We start from the raw sequence: 23,868 nt of genomic DNA, 5'->3' as shown, positions 1-23,868 counted from the left end.
ACCAAAGGTTAATAGGTATCAGTATCGGTGTTAATATCGCTTTTAGCCAATATCGATACAAATCAATTGGAATCGGTCCATATCGGGTGTAATTTAAAAAAAATATATGATCCCCTTTTACATCGATACACCTGATATGCATAGGTCTCAGATCGATATCGGGCTCTGATATATGTATCGCCTGATACGATATTGATACTGACACTTAATCCTTGGTTGGAACATCATCATCCCTCTGTCCCCCTTTTATACGAAGTCTGAAATATCCTTAACACTATTTTAGGGGCGAGCAACAAGAACTCATATATTAAGAGATTCTCTAGCTGTTGGGTGAAGGAAAACTTGGTCTTTTATTTTGCTTTAGTTATTATTATCATAGACAGATAAACAGATAACACAGTCCAAATTTAGCTAAAGTGGGGCCACTACACGGTTTCTACCGTCTGATAAATGTATCAGACAGACCAAGAGTAAAGTTCATGAAGACGCGTTACACTGGATCCATACTCTCTTTCCAACAAGAATATAGCATCTGTCCAACAGCGTGGTGACCGTTATCCTATAACTGATTTTCAAATAAGGGGGTTTTCTCTTCTATGGTTCTTCGCTCTTGTCCTCTTCAACCTCTTCACCTTTCAAAACTTAATCAAGAAGAAAACACCTTAGGAATGACAAATTAGTTCTTTCTTGAGGGGTGGAGTTAGGGTTGGAGATGGAGGAGCAAAAGGTTGTCGAAGGAGGAGGAGGTGGAGGTGGAGAAATCATAGACAAAGGGAATATCTCGAATGTGTCAACTGTAATAGAGGAAAGCGATGTGGTTCAGGAATTGATGGATGTGATTGAATATGTAAGCTTGTTCACAGATTTCCGGAAAACACAGAAGAAGGAATGCTTCAATCTTGTGAGGCGTATGAGGCTTTTGGTTCCTCTGTTAGAAGAGATCTACGAAGTCGATGAACCTGTTACAGATTCTGTAATTGAATGTCTTTGTGAATTGAAGAAGGCACTACTTTTCGCCAAGAAATTGTTAAAGTTTTGTCATGATGGAAGCAAGATTTACCTGGTCAGATTTGATTGTCAGATTTCTCGAAAATTTAAATGCCCTAACCTCCAGATTTCTATTTGCTGATATAGGTTTTGTGGTTAATTTCTCTGTTTCAGGCATTTGAGTCTGAGTCCGTCATGGGAAGATTCCGCGCCACTTATGAAAAAATAACTCAAGCTTTGGAGGCTGTGCCTTATGATGAACTAGGTATCTCTGATGAAGTGAGAGAACAAGTAATTTATCTACCTCCCTCTTTTATTTTTTTAATGATTTAGGTCTTTCTTAACAAAATTTCATCATGGACTGCATGGAATTTTATTTTTTTTTCAAATTTTGGTTAGAGATAAGTTTTAATTTTAATTTAATTTGTTATGGAATATTCACTTTTAATTAGGTGAAATACTTCATTCTCTCTCTCTCTCTCTCTTAATCTGTTATTATAATTCACACAATTGACAAATGGGTTTGGTGAGGATTGGATTTTCTCATGTCTTAATCCAACTCAGAATGAAGAAAATCCTTGGGGAAGTAGCCAGAGCTTCAACTTAGCGTATAAATTTTTTTTTCCTGTTAGGGTTTTAAATTAGAGCTATCATCTTCTTATTCATGGTAGGAAGATTTTCCTTCAAGTATTGCTGCTTTATTTCAATTGAATGATACTTGTACCTTATACATGGTAGAAACACACACATTTATTCTTTTGTTATGGATTTAGGTTGAGTTAATGCGTACACAGCTTAAAAGAGCAAAGAGAAGGACAGATACTCAAGATATGGAGCTAGCAATGGACATGATAGTTGTGTCCTCTAAGAAAGAAGATCGAAATGCAGACAGTGCCATACTAGAAAGGCTAGCACACAAGTTGGAATTGCATACTGTTGTGGATTTGAAGGCAGAAACCATAGCCATAAGGAAACTAGTCAAAGACAGAGCTGGACAAAATGCAGAAGGTAGTCAACAGATCCTAGATATTCTACGCAAATTCAAACAAGTTGCTGGGATTGAAGAGCACAACATGTTAAATGAATCTTCTGTGCCTAAAACACTTGAGAAGTCTCCATCTTTGATAATCCCTCATGAATTCCTTTGCCCCATTACGCTTGAGCTCATGACAGATCCTGTTATTGTGTCGACTGGACAGGTAAACATTTTTGCACCTGATGGAGTTTTTGTTATCAGCTATAAGGTTTCCTTTGTTTCCAGATACCATGTAAATGGAAGATTCTCAAAAATTATTGTTTTTTTAAGTGAATTTTTGAATGGAAAAGGTTTTTAGAGTGAAAATCCAGTATATTTCCTTAAAACTACAAATGTTTCAAGCAAAAACCCCTTGAATTTCATCTATTCATTAATTACCAACACTGCTATAATTTTTAAATATATCAAGCATTTGTAGGACTTCATTGGACTTTAATAGTGTGACATTAGATAAGTGTTGTTAAACTTCTCACCTCTAATTATACAAGTTATATCCACGTCTAACATTGCGAAATGGCATAGTTGTAATGGTTCAAATAATGTGTATTATTGACCAGTTGTTTTTCTCTTTCCCTCTTATACAGACTTATGAAAGAGAAAGCATACAAAAATGGCTGGATACAAACCACCGAACTTGCCCAAAAACTGGACAGATTTTGATTCATTTGGTTCTTGCACCTAACTATGCTCTCCGCAACCTTATTCGACATTGGTGTGACAAGAATAATGTTGAACTACCGAAAAAAGAAGCAACTGTTGGCTTAGATAGCTCCGTTGGACTTAAAGAGGAAATCTCTTCTTTGGTCCAAAATCTTTCTTCAAGTCAACTAGAAGTCCAGAGAACAGCTGTGACCAAGATTCGTTTTCTGTCTAAGGAGAACCCCGACAATAGAGTTATAATTGCAAGTAATGGAGGAATTCCTGCTCTAGTTCGGCTTTTGTCTTATCCAGATTCAAAAATACAAGAGCACACTGTAACAGCTCTGTTGAACCTATCAATTGATGTGGCAAATAAGAGATCGATAACTAGAGAAGGAGCCATTCCAGCTATAATTGAAGTGTTGCAAAATGGAACTATCGAAGCTAAAGAGAACTCTGCAGCAGCCTTGTTTAGTTTATCAATACTTGATGAAAATAAAACGGCGATAGGAAATGCAAATGGTATTCCACCTTTAGTAGATCTCTTACAAAATGGCACAATTAGAGGTAAAAAGGATGCTGCTACTGCACTCTTTAACTTATCTCTCAACCAGGCAAATAAGGGTAGAGCGATTAAGGCAGATATTGTTAAACCATTGCTTCAATTACTCAATGATAAGAACTTGGGTATGGTTGATGAAGCCCTCTCAATCTTGCTACTTCTTGCATCACATCCGGAAGGTCAGAATGCTATTGGACAACTCCCTTTCATTGAAACTCTTGTTGAACTCACTAGAGATGGAACCCCCAAGAATAAGGAGTGTGCTATATCAGTTCTGCTTGAGTTGGGGTTGAACAATACCTCTTTCATTTTAACTGCTCTTCAATTTGGTGTGTATCAACATTTGACAGAAATCTCGAGGAGTGGAACTAGCAGAGCCCAAAGAAAAGCAAATTCCCTTTTGCAGCACATCAGTAAGTGTGAACAAGTTTAGAAGTAATAGATTTCATGTTTTGTTGTAGTTTCCATCTCAGATTGAATAGTATTAGCCCTAGTGCTTTTCTACAATTCTGTTTTGGAGCCTACTTACCATGCATATTTATTGGAGTACACATTCAGATTCCTTTGCATGTTACTTCTAAATGACTTTACTAAGAGCAATGTTAATGTATGTGTTTATGGAATTTATGTTATTAAGCAGAAGTTGATTGATGTGTGATGTGAAAAACCTTTAAAGCAAGTGTGTATACAATAACTATATGATATTATATCCTTGTAAAATTTCTTTAAAGCAGGTATATATGGTGGGCAAAGCATCATCACTGATATTTCAACCTGTAACTATCAATGGTGAAGTCAATCATATTCGGGTTGGGAAAAGGGGTCAGATATATGTTGCTATTTTTACTGCTTCTATCCATGGTTGAAAATCCAAGTTGGCATGCCATGTGTCAGAGTCAGGGTGCCAGATCCCAATTTATATCTTTTTTGCTTTATCAGAATCATGAAAAAAAAAAATAAGGAAGAAAATGTCATTGGTTTTCTTATGAGCCAAACAATCAAACTATCAAGAAGTTACAATATGATACATAGAGGGGGGAAAGGATAAAAACTTCATTTGATTCTTAGAAAAGACATTAGGCCTTAAGCTTGACAATAGAACAATGAATCATCTTAGGCCTTTCTTTAGTACTAACAAGAAGGCTTGCAGCCAATCCAGCACAATTGCCATGTTGCAATTCAGAAAAGCTTTAAAGTCCAAAATTCGGTGGGAATGCTGTTGTTCACATCATCATATAGTATTTTTTGGGAGAAAAAACGCTACCCGGTCATGCGCTACCACACCTAGACACAACTGCTTTGGGACGCCTGAAAATGGCCACCTTGCCCCATGTAAATGCAGAAACTCTAGGCTCCCCAAGGTGTTTATGTGTCTAGGTATGGTTGCTGCGCCTAGCGCACGACTGGGTAGTGTTCTATTCCCCTATTCTCAAAATAATCTAGAGAGACCAATCTGACTTGGAAATGATTACTTAGAAAATTGTTTGAAAAAATTAAATCTATTTGGAACCATTTGATAAACGTGGACAATTGAAGGACAATGAGTAAAACCTCAAAATTGTTGGCCATAAGACTTGAGTTTTCAATCGAAGGGGACAATGCCAAATCTTCCATCCCCCCCCCCCCCCCGCAACATTACCTTATACTCTTACTAAATATGGTAATCATATTTTTTAAATGGAATCTTTTTTGCCTTCTTAAATCTAATACTTTAGTTGCTAAGTATAGTAAATTGAATAGCTTAGATTTAAAATATTTTGAAATTAATTACACAATCAATGTTAGGTAACAATTACAAAAATTCCTTTTTAAGATTTGATTAGATTTCATTTTTTTTCTTCATTTAATTCCCTGGCAACCGGATGGAGCCAAAAGAATGAAACAGTTCAACCTCAACATTTAAACATGTAACCACCTTCATATCCTTAGTGCCACAAAACATCTACACTCAAATCACTTGCCACTTAAGTTTCCCTGGCTGATTCTCTAAATCTCATCACCTAAAAAAGGACTCCACTCATCTCCCCCCCTCCCCTTTTTTTGCAATGGCCACGAGTTTTCAATCTTCTACCTTTTTATGTGTATTGGATTTTAATTTCAATGATAAAAATTTGAGAAAAAGGCGAGCTTGTGACCGCAGTGTACACGCCTCCCTCATAGACTCTTTCATCTCTCTTTATTTAATGATGTGAACTATTTTGTATACAAATTGACACCCATTAAATCTCGACTATGTGTGGTATACATTTCCATTATGAGAATATGCATTCTCATTCTCATCTGAGAATGCGTACAATGTTTGGGTACATGTTAGGTTAAAATGCATTATTTTTTTTCAGAATAGTGAAACATTTCATCAAACACTTCATGAGTACCAAAAAATTGAAAATTAACATCACCTAATTCAAGAACGAAACGGAGATTAATAGGAATAGAGCCCATTGCTCGGGAACCAAAAAGAAGGAAATTTTCCATTGCAACTCAATAAGAAGATAGGATCCATGAGTCCCCACCTAATTCAAGTATTCTAAAGAAAAGAAAGGATCAGAACATATGAAACTCTAATAGAAGCAAAAAAGAGCTGCTAGAGCTACTGTATGTGAATCATGAAAGGGATCTTTCGAAGATAAGACTTGTGTCTGGTTTTGGCTTTGGAAGCTTGGTCAAGCATTCACCGGTAACAATAAAAAAAAGAGGCTTGGAGTTGGAGCGTAAAGGCGCTCAAACCAAAAGCCTACTGAAAAAGGAACGCAAGAAGCATCTGGATTCTCGAGACTCTACAGAGTCTTCTACGGTTCTACTTCAAAAGTCCACACCAGAAAATTAATACAAAAGAAAAAGAAGGTTTACGAAGAGAGAGACGATACGCATCATTCATAGGAAGAAACCAAGAGCACTCTATTTAATTCCCATTCTCTATCTGTGTCTGTAGCTGAAGATTTGCTTTAGATCTGTGCAAGTTTCTTGGCTGATCTCGTCCTGCTCTTGGCGTCTCCTCAATTAAATCTGGAGTTTACTTTGCCAGTTCATGGTTGAGACCGAACAGAACTCATCCCGTTCTTCATTGGCAGACGAAGAAAGCGAAGGAAAGGCACAATTTTTTCAGACTCAAATTCAATCAGATACACTCTCATGTATTAGCATGCATATATCCATATACATCTATTGATACTCTAACCATTGTTGGATCTCTCCTATTCTTCAATCTATTGTTTTGACAATTGGCGAACTTCGTTTAGACTGAAACTTGATATGTGAACATGTGACCTTAAAGATCCACTTATCTAAAAAATTACAACCATATCCAACTCGCCATAGGCAGAAGCACTGCAAAACAGAACTTCTTCACCAAAATTATTATTAGTTACTTTGCACACAGAAGTTGCAACTCAAGGTTGATACTTCAACTAAGGGCTGGAGCAAAAATTCAACTAAGATCACATAGTTAATTTCAATTTATTCATTTGCATGGTGAGTTAATGTAGGTAAAATTTTGAAACTGGCCAAAGAAATATTTCACGGTGAGGGGGATTGTCCCAAATTATTATTTTTAAGTGGAAATTGTTCTGCATATTTCAGCTTGAATAACTGAAATTGATCACCTAATGTGAGGATGACATGGCAAATCCAACGCTTATAAACAGAGGACATATTACAGATACTGTGACTTAAATCCATGGTTTAAACTTTCCATATGTCAATTTTCACAATAAAAAATTTTTCTGTCTTAAACGAAATTCTATTTTTGCAATCTTAGTGCATGGTTGGCAATTGGGACTTTGGGTTGGATAAGGACATACTTAATTCTATAGTGTAGTTTCTTTTTTAAGTTAATCTATAATCTATTTCACCCCCAAAAAAAAATCTATAATCTATTTGGTTTATTTTCATAAATAAAAAGGGAAAGAGAATGCTAAACTGGTTGCGTGCTTAACATGGTTCTTGCACCTAGACACAAACTAATGCCTTTGTGTGTGAAAAGACCATTCAGCCCCCAGTGAAAAATAAATTTGCATCCAAACCAACGACTTGTCGACTTTAGGCACACTTTCATTGACTACCGCACTGGTGCAAGGGCTACACGACCAGTTAGCAATCTCTTACCCATAAAATATGTAATGAATCTTCAAAACTTTATACTACCACATGACCAATTCTGATTAAATTCAAATTGAAATATAAATCATGATATCAGGGAGCCTACTCGTACACAAAATTTGGATCATAACTGATCTACCATGCGATGGAAATTAGGTCCGACCACTAGACCAGCTCACGTGGACTTATTATCTGCTTTAATGTCTTAACAAATCCATCAACCAAGGTGACAGGAATCAGTCCAGCAAAACTCTTACCACACTAAAAGCAAATGCAGTAATAGAATGAAGCGCCTTCAAAACATCTCTAAAGTCTAAACACAAACATACACCCTTCTTTTTTTTTCCTGCTGACATCCAAAAAAAATATCCTAGGACCATGCAGATTCCAAAAATTTTCCAATGGATTAACAAAACTAGCATTGAACACTATCACCAGAACTGCCCTTGATGCCAAAATGTCTGCCAAAAGCCATGAATCCATCACTGTATCTTATTCTCATCGTCCAGAAGAACATGGCCACAGATGATTGCACCGATCAGGTCGTGTATGGTGTACTTAGTCTACTTGGGTCAATTTAAACAGGCAGAAGACATCCCAGGACGTACCCCTAAGGTATGGCCCTACATGTAGGGTGCACAATCTAACCTGAGGGGTACCTATAAATTTGCTCATGTATCAATAAGATGCAAAATTTAAATGCCTAATTTCATGTTAAGAGGAGAGCACAATAATTTACAACAAAATCCATACAAGATCATTGCTCACCTGAACAAACTAGAAAGAGGCCGACACTGTTTCTCCTGCTGATTGACCATCTCCTGCTGTTGACACCTGAACAGACTAGAAAGAGGCTGACACTGTTTCCCCTGCTGCTTGACCATTTCCTGCTGTTGATCCAGATTATACAGTGGAAGATGAGATTTTTTCTCAACTACTTCCTGTTTTTCAAGGCCATATAAATGTGACTGGTCTTTTTCCTTTTTATCCTTGGCCGACTCTGGATGGTGATCAGCCTTTGCCTTGACCACCTCTTGTTGGTGTACTTCCCTCCAAGTTGCCTCTTGACAAAGTTTTTGCTTCTTGGAAGCCTCCTGATGGTATTTCTGCTGCTTCTTGACTACCTCTACAGTATATATATTTTCCTCCTTGACGGCCTCTATGTATTTACGTTTATTTTTCTCCTTGACGACCTCCTGATGGTGTTTTTTTGCCTTCTCTTTGACTGCGTCCTGAGAGCATATCTCCTCCTTGATGGCCTTCATAATACGCTTTTTCTTTGACACCTCTTGAGAATGATTTTCTGTCTCTTTGACAACCCGCTGACAGCATTCTCCCTTCTCACCAACCAAAAGAAAGTGTTGCTCTTTCTCCTTTGCCACAGGCGACTGCTCTTCTAGACCAGTAAGTGTTGAAAGCCATTTTTCTTCCACAGACTGTTGTTGTTGTTTAATGCTAGTAAGTAGTATACAATGTTCATCATTAATGGCCCTTGGCTGATGTTTTTGGGTGATCCCACTACTCATTGTTTCCATGATGACTTTCCCTAGAACAAATCTGATCTCATTCCAATCTCCCCTCCCGAGCATCTCGCAGTGGACCTCAAAGTTCTCCCGTTCATTCTTATAAGATTCAACATCATTCAATAGGACATCAAAAATTCCAGCAACAACCTCACCCATCCTCTTGGAAATGAATACCTGTAGGAGCACCAAATGATAAATATATACCTTAAAGGGCATACTTGATAAGCAAATGGTGAATACCCCCTCAAATATCATCCTAAAATGCAGGTGGTTGTGTGTGTGATGACTGATGGGTGAGCCTACAACTATGAGCCTTGGTTTTTCAGGCAATTGGAATTAAAAACAGCCCTTCATGATGTGATCCCAGGGTCAAAATACCCTGTTGGGTTTGCTATGGTCCACCCAAATGCCAAATACCCAAGTTATAAGGAAGGAGTGGCAAATCTGTAATTTACCAACAGTTCTCAAAGGGGAGTAGCAAACTTGTAAAAAAAATTGAAAGGGCTATTAGGTAACTCAATAGGAAAAAAATACAAGTGGGGATTATGTTTATTAACTAGGTGTAGACTTGGAAATAATTCAAAAAGGACAAAAGGGAAAAGAGAGAGAGTGAGGAGCATTAAAGGAAATTAAAGAAATAAAACAATGAAACAAAAGAAATCATGGGGGAAAGGGGGTTGTCTTCAACCTCATGATTTCTCAACCATATACGAAGCCAGAAACCAGCGGAGAACGGACTTCTCCTTACGGTTGAGAGAACTCTCTCAACTTTGATCCAATCAAACCGGAATTTTAGGGCTTGAATCTTGAATATTGAATCACAACTCTTAACCCTCCTTTTAGGGCTTGAATGTTGAATCACAACTCTTAACCCTCCTAACAAGGCAAGTATCAAGTTGAGAAGACATACAGATCCGGAAGGACCTGAAATCAGGTCTGGCAGTAGGAGAAAAGGTCCAAATCTGAAACTAATGATATAACTCACAGTAAAGGGGTTGGTTTGGGATAGGGCCCTTGGTTTTAGATCACCCAGAAATCAAGATCAGACCTGACATAGAAGTAAGAGACAAAGAACAGTAGCTAATAACTAAAGGCAAAAGCATTGGAAGTTTTTAAGGAGAAATTTTCTCTCCACCAATAAAGAAGAGAAGAAAAATAAGCAATAAGAAGAAATGTCCAGACACACTCATTCATTTATACCTCTGGTTAAACCCCTCTGCAAGAGGGCGGGCCCTGGTGCAACGGTAAAGGTTGCTCAATTGTGACCAAGTGGTCACGGGTTCGAGTCTGGAAACAGCCTCTGCGAAAGCAGGGGTAAACCTGTGTACATTATGATCCTCCCCAGACCCCGCAGTGGCGGGAGCCTTGTGCACTGGGTACGCCCTTTCTTTTTTTGTTAAACCTCTCTGCAACTAGGAATTAAAACAAAGAATCCCACCCACTTAAACCTACTCTAATTTGAATAAAAAGACAGAATACCCCTAACACCAAAGGCTTGCAGTCAGAAGACTCAGAACAGTGGGAAGAAAAATAAATGCTTCCTATCCATGCTACTAGTAAAATGCTCCCAGGTGTGTTTAAACCCAAAATCACTATTGGGATCTTGGATCTGTTCTGCTGGATCAATTCCACTGGACCATAGATCCTCCAGGATGCTTGTGTAATGGGATGTATCTAGATGATGCTCCTGCAATTCAGTGTGTGTGTGCGAGAGAGAGAGAGACACGGACGGTGGGTATTCCGTCTGCAGAGCTTTGTGTATTCATAGATACAGAGTATAAACATACCAACCACACACACACACACAAAAACTGACATAGGAGTATAGGCCAAAAACAATATATATATATATATATTGCTTCAATTTCTACCGGTTTGCTTCCCAGATAACTCTTCATCTTGCTTCTATTCCACCCAAAATGTGAAGTTGAACCCAAGCCTAAACCTTCCAGAGTTGGGTTGTTGGTTAGGATTGAGTAAGTTCAACTGCATTTAGGTTGGGTTCAGCACCCTAGCTTGATTCTTGGGTTATGCTAGGTCAAGTTGCAGCTTTGCATTCCTGTTGGTAGGCTTGAGTCAGTTTCTAACCAATTCCCAAACCTACAGATTTCAGCCTTATGCATAATGAAAGTGAAGTTCAAACCCCCTGATTCAACCAGAATGCAGGACGCAAACATTTACTATTCATCACTCAGGCACTTGAAACTCTCATCAGTCATGCACTCGAAACTATAAAACTAAGACAGGTCTACTCTACCTACATCCCAATGTACAGCAAATTGAGTTCCTTACAAGAATGACAATAACCAATTGACGCACTTGCACTTACCAAACCAGAACATGGGAAAAGAGGGTATCTGGCCATTGATTTGAGAAGACACTCTGGATCAGTCAAAGAATCCACAGAAGATTGAACTAGTGATGCTAAATGACTGACTTCTTCTGCAAGTGTTTGATCTGATTTAGTAATACAATCCTGTAAAATCTCAGGTTTAAACTGAACGTGTTCTAAAGCATTTTCTCTTGCGCACTTCACTGCTTCTTTCCAGCTCCCGTGGTACAAAACAGAGCAAAAAGCCCAAACTACAAGAGCATCTTGAGGCTTGTCTACTAGTGCCAGGTGAAACGCTAACAATCCAATCCTGTTCCATCAACATAAACAATAAATGCACAGCCATACCTCAAGTAATAAGATAATGATTAGGAAAGGAAACATAAAACCAATAATAAGGATGCAACATCAATCAATAAAATAATTATCCACACTAAATATTAATGATGAATAGGCCAGTAAGGATGGAATGATCTGAAGAATTGGATCTTTTAACCCATTTTTCCTAATAAAGTGTTCATGCTGTACACATCAATTTTAATATTGAGTCAAATAACCCAATGTATCCAAAAAAAATATTCCATGTCCAAAGATATGAGAAAAAATATAACAAAATGAATATGATGTGTACTCATTAAGTCATAACATTATAATATCTTTCGCTAAAAGATACCATTTATAAATTAAGTCTATACACCTCAGATGCCATCATGGCTGTTAATCTATACTTTGATATTCACCTGTTTATATGCATGTTAGACATCTAAATTTCTGCCATTCTCACTTTGTGCCAATGACAGTATGGTATTGGCCTCCATAGAGTTTGTAAACAAACAAATTGGCAAGTGATAGAAACATAGAAGATACGTACTCTGTCTATTGTAAACTTTCTGCCATGTAGTAGTTTTGTAGTTTTGTTAGCCTCTACTTGAGTAATTGGGGAAATTTTTCAACCCAAAAGCATTATGAATCATGACAAGGGCTATTTTTGACCAAGAATATCAATATACAAATAATGAGCCATATGGTTGAATACAAAATACGATGTGTGGCCAATCTAGAAGGTCCCCAAGTCTATATTGACTAAGTGGCTAGACCATTTATTAAAGTAATCTATATTGGCCAAGTGGCTAGCACAAGTAATGGAATTGTCTACATTGACTAAGTGGCTAGACCTCTTTAATAGAATCGGCTAGGGGCTTGTCCTAGTCCAACTCCACTTCTGTTTTGGATTTATTATATAAAGGAACTTGCGTGAGAGGGTTCATCACCTTACCCATGATTCTGAAATTGAAGATTGTTGCTGCAACTCATCTTCTCCATAGAGAAGTCTTGTGTTTGATCCAACTGACGTCTTGCGGTGTGAAGCCCAGGTGGATCTATTTACAGTTATTTCCCTATTGCTACTGCTGGTTTATTGTTTACTGTTACCTAATCTCATATTCAGCCATTAGCAAGTAAGTTGTTCTTGAATTTTGTGCAACTAGAACCTAATCTTCTAGTAGTTCATATGTTAGGTTCATTTTTTTAGATTAAGCAAATCAACCACCCAACCGTTCTGAATCTTTTCAACTTTTGACATAATGTTCCATACCCTCATACATGAATTCGATTTGACTTTCAGCATATTCTGACCTGCTAATTTCAAATTATTAAAGTTATTCCTGTTCTGCCCTGTGTTGAATCTAGAACTATTTTCTGACCAGACTCATTGATGTTGCATCTGAAAGTTATGTTTTAATTTGTGCATTGACTCCTGATTTTGTTCATTACCTATTTTAGACATGCTATTTCAGATATGCTATCAGTAAGTATATAATTGATTACTTGCCACTGTTCTTATATATTGATAATACCCCTAGAGCTATCACAACTAGAACTCACCCTTATCTGCTGATCTGACCATCCGATTAGGCCCAGAGTTTCAGTAGGTCTTCCCCCTTCCCTTTAGTGAACTCGACTTCAGTCTCATTACCTTTTTAATGACCTGATTTGCTACAGTTTGCCTTCTCCTTAAATCTAGATTTTATTTTCTGTGAAAATATCCTGTTTGGCTACTGTTTTGATCATTCAAATTCAGTACTACATTACCTTTTGGCGGTAAAGGTTGCTACATCGTGACCAAGTGATCACGGGTTCGAGTCTAGAAACAGCCTCTCTGCGAAAGCAGGGGTAAGGCTGCTGACATTTTGACCCTCCCCAGACTCCGCAGTGGCGGGAGCCTCATGCACTGGGTATGTCATTTTATTACCTTTTGGCGGTAATCTTGTCGAAAGGAGAACTTATGTTGGATATGCTCTAGTAGGTACTTTTGCTTCAGCTCTTCTTTCATCTCCTCCCACATTGGGTGCTTTGCCACTAATCTCAAGCTTTCTTTCATAAGTTCTCCACCATTCACGTGCTGCACCAATCAATTTCATTTGAGCCAACTTCATCTTCCTTGTTTCAAAGAGTTTGAACAAGCCAAAGTAATCATCCAAGCTTACCAACCAGTCATAAAATATTTTTGGATCATGTTTCCCATTGTACTCATTTATTTCAAGCTTGACCTTCTGTGCAGGACTGTAGGAACCCTTTGTGGATCTCTTCCTGTGAACCTCTGGTTGTGGTTGTTTGCTGTAGAATGTGTCGGTTATGATGCAGGGCCATCGGCAGCCCCTGCCAAGCCCAGTCCAGGCCCAGTCAAGCACCTCAAGATGTACCATCTTAGGCCCAGGCCTCCTTGGCCCCCTGATTGAGCCTGCAGCCCAGGAGAACCAGACCAAGCCCAGGCCTTGCGTGGTCAGGCCAGACCCAGCCTGAGTGCAGCTTTTTGTAATGGCCAATGTGTGGCCCAGTTTTTATTTAGTCTCCTATTTTTATGTCTTTTCACATATCTAGGTAGTTAAGTGTCTTTTCATATTCCTAGGTAGAGTTAATGAGATTGTTTTAAGTTCCTAGATGCCTTTTAATTTCCTAGTTAGAAGTTTGAAAGTTGTAGTTAGTTTATTTAATGTTTTATTGAGTTTATTTTCTAGGTGTGGGGAAGCTCAAAAGTCCTTTTGTACTCTCAAATGTATCTAGAGGCTTTAGCCACCACATTTTCTCTATAAATACAAAACGTAGGGAGGGTTCTCATAACCTCCAGAATTGAAAAAAAAAAAAGAAAAAAAGAAATGCTCTCTTGTGAGACTTTGCTGTGGATCTCAGCGTTTACATCCAAGGTGGATCTCCTTGATGGCGGCCTAGGTGGGACTCCTACGGCTGGTAGACTGGTGGGACTCCAGTTCTGCATCTATCTGACTATCTTCATCATCAACACCACCAACCTTCATCATTCCTGCCCTTATTCATCATCACCAGATCTGATCCTGGCAGCAGACTTTCTTTGTCTTGGGGTGCTTGACTGGGCCTGGGCTGGGCTTGGCAGGGGCTGCCGATGGCCCTGCATCAGGTTATCTTGCCTCACTTTCAGCGGTGCATAACTGCTTTGAATAGGTGTCTTCTCTGTTCAGTGGTGGTCTACTGAAACATCTCCAAGAACCTATTCAAGGTTTTTGGTAGTGGGACCCTTTTGGTAGAAATTAGTTTCTATTTTGTCTACTTACTATTTCGGTTCTCCTAGGAGAATATGCGCTATATCCGGTTTCTTTGGTTGGGGTATTTGTTGGAACCAGAGAAATGAATAACCTTCAGTTATTAGTAGCTATGTAATTTGTCTTTTATTTACTTTCTAAAGTTAGTTTTTAAGTAAGCAAGTTAAGTTACTTGGTGGTAAAGTCTCAGTTTATCCTTGTAAGAGACTTCTAAATTGTTTCCTTCTTTTTATTATTCTCAGTTTTGGAACTTGGAACGTTTCTACTATACATGTAATGGACCTCTTGAGTCCTCTCAACGATTTAGATGCATGGAAAATTTTTTGCTTTGCGCAATGGAACTGTGGGAGACAGTGAGGCGAGAGATGTTTGTGTGAAATACCCTAGGCTGAGATAGCCATTATCTCCTTTCCCACTTCTTCCCCTTATTCTCTTTTCTGTTTTATTCCTTGTTTCTATTTTCATTAAACCTGCAAGCTGGTTCTATAGCTGGTGTTAGAAGGCTATATACACCCTGCAGCTCCCTGGTTTTGGAGTTCTCTGTCAGAAACTTCATACCTTGGTATATCATAATCTGGCCAGCAATCTCAGGCCATATTTTGGTAAGATATTACCCTTCATATTCCTTCCATTCGATACTGATTACAGCCCCATCCACTGGCTGCATCTGGCTGTGATTGTCAGTTGCCATTTTCTTCCCTTAGATTCTTATTCTGTGCAAGAAGTGTTCCATTACTACTTACTAATTCTGAGATTTAGCCTCTTTAGTGTTGTTGGAACTACTGTTTAGACCTATTTGTCAGTATATTGATCCTTCCTGTAGGATAGTCTTCATCAACCTATCCCTACATTAGATTATATGTATTCAAAGATCCAAAAATAATAATAAAAAAAAAGGGCAGAGGCTTTCCACGATGCAAGTGTCGGATGTTCGGATGTCACACCAATAGGTGCGTTTACAGTTTTGTATACAGGGGACCCATTTGGTGTGGGAAAAGAAAGAGTGTCAGTGTAAGGTCCACTGGTCAGAATGTGAGACAATGTGGGAAGGAATCCCCACACTGGCGTCTTGGGGATCTTTTTCCTATAAGCAAATAGAATCCTTCTAATATCTAGTATTCTAAAATAAGGGGAAAAGTTTCCCATGCAGCCGAAGTACCATACACCCTCTCACATGGATTTTTTTATTACTATCTCTGTCCTCCTCTTAACCATGTGGGCCGCATGTTATTGGTGTGGTGTAGGAGATTCTCCCATGCTGGCAACATGGTAACCTTCTCCCAAGGAGTAAACTAACTTAGAAATTGCTATTAGGACTTTTCTCTTAATAAAACAGAAACTAAATCTAATAGGACTCTACTACTTAAGACAAATAACAGCCAAAGAATAAGCCCCACAAGATCCCTATAACAAGTAACAACGACTATTACATAAATCCTAAAGGAATCTCTAATGGGCCCAACCACTAATTAAATATTTATTTTTGTAAACCACCCCCCCCAACTCTTAAACCCCCACTTTTGAGCCTTATAATTCATACCGTCACAAATAAAACTCAAAGAATTAAAAGCCCATACCCAATAGATATTAAAATAATCCTAATTTCTGGAACGGCCCTGCATAACAGAAATAATGGAGAAGACAACCAAAAATCCCATAAATGTGATCTAAATCTTAGTCAGCCTTTACAATTAACTAACACAAAGTCTGAACTGCCCAATGTGAGAAATGTCAAACCTTGTTTAAGAGAAACAAGAAAGCACATTAACCATTTGGAGTACAAAAGTGTAAGAGCACCAGAGACCTCTTTTTTCCTCCTTTATAGATGAAAAACCTTTCTATTTGGAGGCATTACAGAGCTGATGGGCCTATTGAACCACCAAGGAAGTTAAAGAGTGTTCAAGCAGTAATTCTCTCCACAAAACAATTAAGAAAGTTTGGAGACAGTACAGATGAAACAAGTCTTACTACTCGGAAGGGAAGAAATAGACAGTGACACAGTGTTAGTCATTGTTGATAACAATTCACCTAGAAAGAGAACAAAGAAAGACATGAAAAAAACAGTTAGAGGCATCAATAGCTTACCACAGACTGCAATCAGAAGGACGATCACAGGCCAATAATTTATCCACATTGAAAAACAATTTCTGCAAAACAGAGCCAAACATAATCACAGAGAATGACTAAGGAACCTGCTTAACAACTGGAGGAAGTAGTTACTAGATCAATTAAAACTCAGTGTTACTCAATCTAGAGGAAACTTGGGAAAACAGAATCATATCACAAAGAGAAGATGCTTCAACAAATCAGGGGCATCCAAAGAAGCAAAAGTTGTTTTGTGAGCATAAGTTATATGAGGGACTTCTCAAGCATTTGTATTATATCCTATGCACCGCCGGAGAAAATGCATCTCCTCCACCCACCCCCCTCACACACAGAATACAGTTTAGCAATGCTATCTAATATTTCTACACTTACCATAAGCATGACTGAATTTTGAGCAGATTGATTATCAGCTTGTTGAGCTAGATATGCCGCCTGGACCAACATATAACAATAAAAATTAGTAAGTTAAATGGTAACTATAAAGTACTAACTGAACAGTGACTTACATGAACAGGAAGCAGAATACCAAGAAGTTTGAACCTCCAAAGCAAAATGAAAGAAGACTCAGCAGCTCCATATGACAGCATAAAGTTCAATTCCATCATTAACCTTTGCTGAAGAATCAAGGACAATATTTCGTTAACTCTAAACTATAATTAGTGGCAAAAATAATTTACAATAACAGCCAAATGCAGCTAAATCAGCTTGAAATCAAATTGGACCCAGATCAGGGTCTGCTTCATTGGCAGCATCATAAAAGAGGTCTTCATTAATCCATAATTGCACTTTGCACCTAAGTTCCACAGGCGAAGACCTTCCAAGTTTCCTAGACCATAAACCTACTTCCATTCAATTAAGTAGAAGTTTATAAAGCAAAGACCTTACAAGTTTTTCATGCTATAATCCCGTGCAATTCAACTAAATAGGATCCTCTTCCACTCTTCTCATTCCTATAATAAAATTACTCAAATGGCTGTAAGAGAACATGGAAAGACAATAGGGATCCCACAGTCAACACCGAGTAGTAGGCATACGGCTCAGTGAGTTGATCTTATCCAAAATGCCCAAACAAGCCTTAAAAGAGTGTAAAAGAGTGTACCTTGTCCAAACTCAAAATGGATGAACCAAGATTTTGTATTGCCTCTGCAGTCTCCTCAGAAAACGACAAACCAAGTCGTGCCGCAATTCTTATTCCCCGCAAAATTCTAGCTGCCGGCCACATTATCCATATTAACGCTCTATTTATTTGTTCAATACTGATTTTTATTAGCAACTCCAAGTGTCAAGATGCAAAATAAAACCATAACAGAAGATGGAAAGACCAACCGCAATCCTCCTTAAATGACAGTTGAGCTGGGATAACAGTTCGGACCTGAGTATGCATCACATGAACAAGATAAGTATCCATAAAATATTGTATATATTTCTATTACATAAAGCACCTTAAAAAGTGAAATTATAACTTTATTTACAAAAACTTAAAAAAGTTACCTTGCCGGTTTTTAAATCCTTCAATCCATCAGCATAATCATAGATTTGACTTACAAACGGGTCAAAGAATAAACTGTTTCCATCAAATCATAGAAAGAAGCTCAGGTGAGTTAGGCACCACTTAAAATCTCATAAATTCCAGACTCAACAACAAGACATATCCTAACAGCTTTATCATCAGGAAACTAAAAAATCATTACATGATGTGGCAAAGTTTCTGGAAACAATCAGATCCTGCAGAAAGATCTTAAACTATATCAGTAATTGAGGAGAACCAACAGAACGACATAAGATACCTATTAATAGTGAAGTCCCGATGCAGGCAGTCCCTCCAACGAACATAATCTTTTTTATCACAATTGGTAAACATTTGAGGGAGAAAAATCATTTCCTCCTCTTTGGCACGCTCAGCCACTGTTTCAAAACTAGATACCTGGAACAGGGAAGATCATACTGTCAAATAAGAAAATGAATCAAGATTAACTATTGAAAGCAATAATGGAAAAATCCCACGGGAGCTTATTAGTAAATGAACAAAACCAATAAATTAAAATAGGGATGGCAATGTATGGGATACACCAGGCCTACACACATCCCTAATAGTTAGGGTATGGTGTTGACCCTTGCTATGCTATGGTCAGGTATGTTTTGGGAAGAACCCTGAGCCCCTGCCCCGGTAACCTTGTAAAACTGGTGAGGCCAAGTCATGCTTCATGGATGGGAAAGGTTATGTTTGAGCAGTGTTTTAAGAGGGTCATGTTTGCACTGGTGAAACCTTACCAAAAAACACCCCAGAACCACCCTGTTTTCGCCCGAAAGTTGAGATCACAAACCTCAATCACAGAACCGTGAATATTCACCAAGCATATAGGAAATCTCCTTCCAACGATCCAGGCACGATTAAATTGCTTCTTTATCTGAAAAAGGAACAACATACAACAGTATGAAGTACTTGAACCACAGAAAGAAACAACTCAAAAACAGAAACATAACAGTACATCAGAACCTGTTTAAGTTTAGCCGTGGTAATCACATCAAAATCTTTTGGTGTTCTTCTTAGGACCAAGTCCCTCACACATCCACCCACTAGATAGGCTTCAAAACCTGCATGTCATGAACTAGTAACGCACTAATCCATAGCTCCAAAACAGAAGCACAAGCAATGCCAGCATTTGTATGCAATGGAATCAAGAAACATAGGTTTCACCTATAATAATAACTTACCAATCCCAGATATTAAAGTAATATCCATCCATCTTATCATTTTATCAATGACAAAACAAATGTGATAAATCACATCAAATATAGCATTGGAAACAGAGGTCTAATCTTTTTAGTGATGTCTATTAAACTTATAAAACTTTGTGAATAGAATACATGTCCTACAGCATAAGGTGCTCCAATTTTTCAAAATTTGAGGCAGCAGCCGACAAACATACTTGGTATCATGTTTTATATTAGGAAATTCTACAACCATTTTGATTATGATTTGCAGAGCAGTAAGCCAGTAACACAACCCCTGTCGAAGAGTAACTCCGGATCTATTATTCATAAGCTAAACCAAGTTTCCCCACTATGTTTGATGTACATGGCAAGCTCCTAATGAAAGAAGTTTTGTTGAAAGAAAGTTTTACAGACAATCAAGTAGTCACCATAAATACTATCCTACTGGGTATTCTTTCTGAACTCTATGCACCCTTTGGAAGAAGGAAAACAACATTAGATCTTTAGAGGAAATTTTAGCTCTTCCAGGGTAGATTGTCCTCATGAACCACATCATCCATTAGATAATTGCTAGGAAATATTCAGGTAATACACTGGTACAACCACTCAAGTCTTCAACAAGGATAAAGATGAATATTGGAATTAGAGACAGAAAATGGACTAAGAGATAGAAATGACACTCTTTTACAAATGGAAACCCCTAGATTTGATTTTCTCAGGTTTGTTTGGCTTCAAGGCTCCAAGAAATAGGAGGGTGGACTTTCACTGATGGGGATTCTTATTTCCAATAATCTATAGGTTATTATTTTACCATAAGACAAAGACTGATTCATTAGGATCAGTGATTTCAATCAATCACAGGAGCAACATTCTGAATTCGAGTGAAAACGAGCCCCTGAAATTTCTGAGTGTCATAATAACTAAAAATGATTCTCTGCATGGAAAGAGTACTTTGTGATTATACTAGTGTATCATACTCTTGTAGACCTGGAAATCTAAAATACTTCTCTTCTATTGATAAGGAACACAGAGCACGCATCTTCAGAAAGAAGAAGAAAGAAAAATCACTACTAACAAAATGCAACGATTACAGTAAAACAGAGTGAGACAAAAAACTACCTTTGCGTTGAAGAATTTTCAGAACTGTCCATGTAGATGATGGAATCATGGGCCTGGATATCCCGAAACTCCTGGAATCGAATGCTCTCCATGTTGAATTATCAAAGAGACCTAAATTATTACAAATAATAAATGAGATAGGAAAATAAAACAGGTAAACATTTTATCTCCAGCAATTTTTAGAACGAATAATCTCTACGCCCTTAGCCCGGGAACGGCATTTCTTGTGTGCCGCTTAAAAAAAATTAAGAAACTCAAATTATGGCTTCAAAATTTACTTTCGTTGGCTCGGGCAACAGAAGCGAACCGTCCATGAGACTGAGATTTCTCCTTTCCTTCCCCCGACAAAGTACAATTCCGTCTCTGAGAAGTACAAATATCAGATAAAATTGAACTAAACTAAAGCTAAACAAATGTTCATAAAAGTGCTTGAAGAAATGCCCCAACGAAAATTGCTGCCAGAGCGGGTCGAAACCTTTAAATTTAAGAAGACGGCTTGCAGGCGAGGTAAGAATCGATTATTTCTGCCGGAGATTGCCATAAGAACTTGAGCATCATGGCCGAAACGTTGCGCATGGCGCCATTTTATTTTTTTTTTTCTTTTGAGGGGGTTCTGTTTTTTCCCTCTTTTTTTCCTTTCCCTTCTTTTTACATAAAAATCTAAATATAGTTTTGAGGGGCCAAAAGGGGTAAGAGCGGCCGAACGAACGCGAGCAAGGAAGTCTCGGTTAGAGGGCGAGAAACAGGCCTTCTATACGACGGACGTGAATTAGACATTGCTGGTGGCAGCGCAAACAGCCCTTATAGACCCCACTACAGCAATCATTGGATTGGAATCTTTAACAGTGTCTTTTCTTTATGAAATTTATTTAGCACATTGGCTTATTGAGCAAAAATGGAAAAAAGAGAAAAGAAAAATACACCCATAAATAGCCATAAATGACTGCGGTCTATCCCTAATTACGATTGATTGATAAAATTTCCATTGTTCTCTTATATCTTGAGTTGGCTCATGTCCTTGTATGAAGACGGTTCTTGGGACATGAGTATCACAATGATACCTGTGTCAACCATGGTTTGAGGTATTTGTATCAAATCGCTTAATATAATCAATATTGCATAATTTTGCATATAATCGATACCTAATCAGTATTGTACCGACAAAATTGGTACAGGTAAGGGTTGAAATAGTTAATAAAACTTTTTAACGGAAAATCAAAATTTAACTTACACGATATGGCCGATCTATGTTGATATTGTATTGGTATTGTATTGGATTTGAAAGTGTTCAAAATATCCAATCCAATACAATGCACTAAAACCATGGCACCCACACACAAGAAGAGAAATGATCACCCCGACCCTCCTGTTGGATGCCTTTGTGTGCCCCTTCATTGGCTCTTACACTGGTGGAGGGGCCACGCAGCCTGACAACAAACACTCCCCCACCTCCAAAAAAAATTATCTTTGTTTTCAATACTTTACCAACCGTTCAAACCATGCACATTGGAGTAAAGGTGTTACTTTATGACCAAAACCGAAGGCCGTAATCAAAATTGGCTGTTTAAGATCAAACCAAAAAGGATATGATTTGGATTTGGTTTTAAAATTTGAAATTTCATTCGGCTTGATTTGATTTCTTTTCTAGGTTGAAAATCGTAAGTACAAACCATATAAGCCAAACTCCAACCACATTGCACTTTAACCATACTAAACATTAAAGGTAGAACCCGAGTTCTAAACTTTCAACTTTTACTTCATCTCTTCCGTTTCTGACATCGGCTATTAACTCTCTTCACTTCTCTTCCATACCTTTGCACATTTGCTCATCTTGGGGGATTATTAATTAGGAAAAAGGAATGCCACTCAAAGGCGTGTATCTACACACACAGCCTGGTGCGAAATAACAGAAACACTGCTGCCTTTTCATGGGGGTGAAGCAATCATTTTGTGTCCGGCTGTATCTAGCACAGATACAAGTCACAGCACATGAGCAGTTGGCATTCTTCTCCCTATTAATTATTATTATTTTTGGATAAATGTCTTCAAGGGCTTAAGTGCTTCAATAACTATTAATCAACCACGAAGCATTTTAAAGGCATTTGATTTTTAAAGGCATTTGATATTTAGAGTATAAGAAAAAGAGGACTCTTGTTTTCGCGAAACCAACACCAAGAGATACGAGAGCGCAAAATTATTGCTTCACCTGACATGAAATAAAAAATCTCATCCATTTTGACATCTTGCAAGAGCTCTCAAAATGACCCATGCACAGGCAAGTAGTGATCTTTTGCCCTTAAGAAAAGTTAATGATGTCTTTGCAATGTCATATAATTATGTAATGGATTTAATTGGGAACTCGAATCAGCTAACTGTACATAAAGGTTTCACGTACATTTTCGTGACTACATGTGTCATTTTGCTTCCATAAATGTTCTTTCATGCTACCATTAAAAATGTTTAGAAAGACATTTACTGGAAAAAAAATGACATATTGTCACAAAATCGTACATATAAAATCATTACTCTCCACATATGAGGAACTGATCCGATCTCATCAATTGGACCTTGGTATGTATATAGTGTTGAAAAGTACCATATTCTGGCATTATGGGATTGTATCTACACAAGAAAGAACTGAATACAGAAGAGCCAAGCCAGACTTCACATGAGCACCGTATTGGTATCGGATTCACCGTATCGGCCAATCTCAGTATCATCTGTGAGCAATACTGATACATATCAGTATTATCGGTAAAAAATGGACCGTTTTTTGAATTTTCACCCCATACGAGTGCACTAAGACCCTGCACATGAGAGATCTCCTGCACGCACATTTAGGGTCAGGTATTGGTCTGCACTCATCGAATCATCCATGAGATGGGGCTGGGCCTTCAATGAACCACCTGATAGGCATTTTAAGTTCCAACCATGATTGCAGGATTCATCCAAGCTTCAGGTCCTATGTCGAAGGTGGTTAAACAAAGCATACAGAATCAAACTTTGCAAGCAAAGAATAAATCATGCAACAAGCAGCAAATGCAAAAAATCATTAATGAATGATTAAATTTAGCAATTAACATGAACAGAAATCGTCCCAGTATGAATGCATACCAAACACTGCCAAAGAGATCTCATGCTTAAAGAGAGAAGGGGGACTAATAGTTTAGCCT

The 23,868-nt window shown here is 38.0% G+C and overlaps 2 protein-coding genes across 5 annotated transcripts; one reads left to right on the top strand and one right to left on the bottom strand.

Moving 5' to 3' along the window:
* Positions 1-743: 743 nt before the first annotated feature.
* On the top strand, positions 744-3,807 carry LOC122660537 (U-box domain-containing protein 15-like). Its single transcript, XM_043855896.1, has 4 exons — positions 744-1,063; positions 1,162-1,278; positions 1,761-2,186; positions 2,608-3,807. The coding sequence occupies exons 1-4, from the start codon at positions 830-832 to the stop codon at positions 3,655-3,657; spliced, it is 1,827 nt and encodes a 608-aa protein (XP_043711831.1). The 5' UTR covers positions 744-829; the 3' UTR covers positions 3,658-3,807.
* Positions 3,808-7,981: 4,174 nt separating this feature from the next.
* Positions 7,982-21,366, bottom strand: LOC122660147. 4 transcript variants are annotated; one of them, XM_043855329.1, is made up of 16 exons: positions 21,171-21,366; positions 20,974-21,058; positions 20,696-20,806; positions 19,359-19,456; positions 19,186-19,269; positions 18,649-18,785; positions 18,353-18,425; positions 18,188-18,233; positions 17,961-18,070; positions 17,368-17,475; positions 17,234-17,293; positions 16,841-16,902; positions 11,178-11,490; positions 8,264-9,022; positions 8,157-8,194; positions 7,982-8,090 (listed from the first exon to the last, which is right to left on the bottom strand). In XM_043855329.1, the coding sequence occupies exons 1-16, from the start codon at positions 21,234-21,236 to the stop codon at positions 8,087-8,089; spliced, it is 2,154 nt and encodes a 717-aa protein (XP_043711264.1). In that variant the 5' UTR covers positions 21,237-21,366; the 3' UTR covers positions 7,982-8,086. The 4 variants fall into 4 exon arrangements, with proteins under 4 accessions (XP_043711264.1, XP_043711265.1, XP_043711263.1 ...); XM_043855330.1 differs by lacking the exon at positions 8,157-8,194 and having other exon boundaries at positions 7,982-8,128; positions 8,264-8,361; positions 8,449-9,022; XM_043855328.1 differs by lacking the exon at positions 8,157-8,194 and having other exon boundaries at positions 7,982-8,128.
* Between the last annotated feature and the right edge of the window lie 2,502 nt (positions 21,367-23,868).

This window comes from Telopea speciosissima, chromosome 4 (assembly GCF_018873765.1).
Source record: "Telopea speciosissima isolate NSW1024214 ecotype Mountain lineage chromosome 4, Tspe_v1, whole genome shotgun sequence".
Lineage (NCBI taxonomy): Eukaryota > Viridiplantae > Streptophyta > Magnoliopsida > Proteales > Proteaceae > Telopea > Telopea speciosissima.
The sequence above is the reverse complement of the archived record's forward strand: the minus strand, read 5'-3'. Positions and strand labels throughout refer to the sequence as shown.

Bases quoted from the DNA above. Each gene is read 5' to 3' on its own strand.
- LOC122660147 (XM_043855329.1), bottom strand. From the start codon at position 21,236: ATGGCAATCTCCGGCAGAAATAATCGATTCTTACCTCGCCTGCAAGCC. The intron at 18,786-19,185 runs GTTTGTGATCTC...TCCCTGTTCCAG, and splicing joins TTCACGGTTCTGTGATTGAG to GTATCTAGTTTTGAAACAGT. The intron at 9,023-11,177 runs GTAAGTGCAAGT...GTGCTCCTACAG, and splicing joins TTTTCCCATGTTCTGGTTTG to GTATTCATTTCCAAGAGGAT.
- LOC122660537 (XM_043855896.1), top strand. From the start codon at position 830: ATGGATGTGATTGAATATGTAAGCTTGTTCACAGATTTCCGGAAAACA. The intron at 1,064-1,161 runs GTCAGATTTGAT...TCTCTGTTTCAG, and splicing joins ATGGAAGCAAGATTTACCTG to GCATTTGAGTCTGAGTCCGT. The intron at 1,279-1,760 runs GTAATTTATCTA...TTATGGATTTAG, and splicing joins CTGATGAAGTGAGAGAACAA to GTTGAGTTAATGCGTACACA.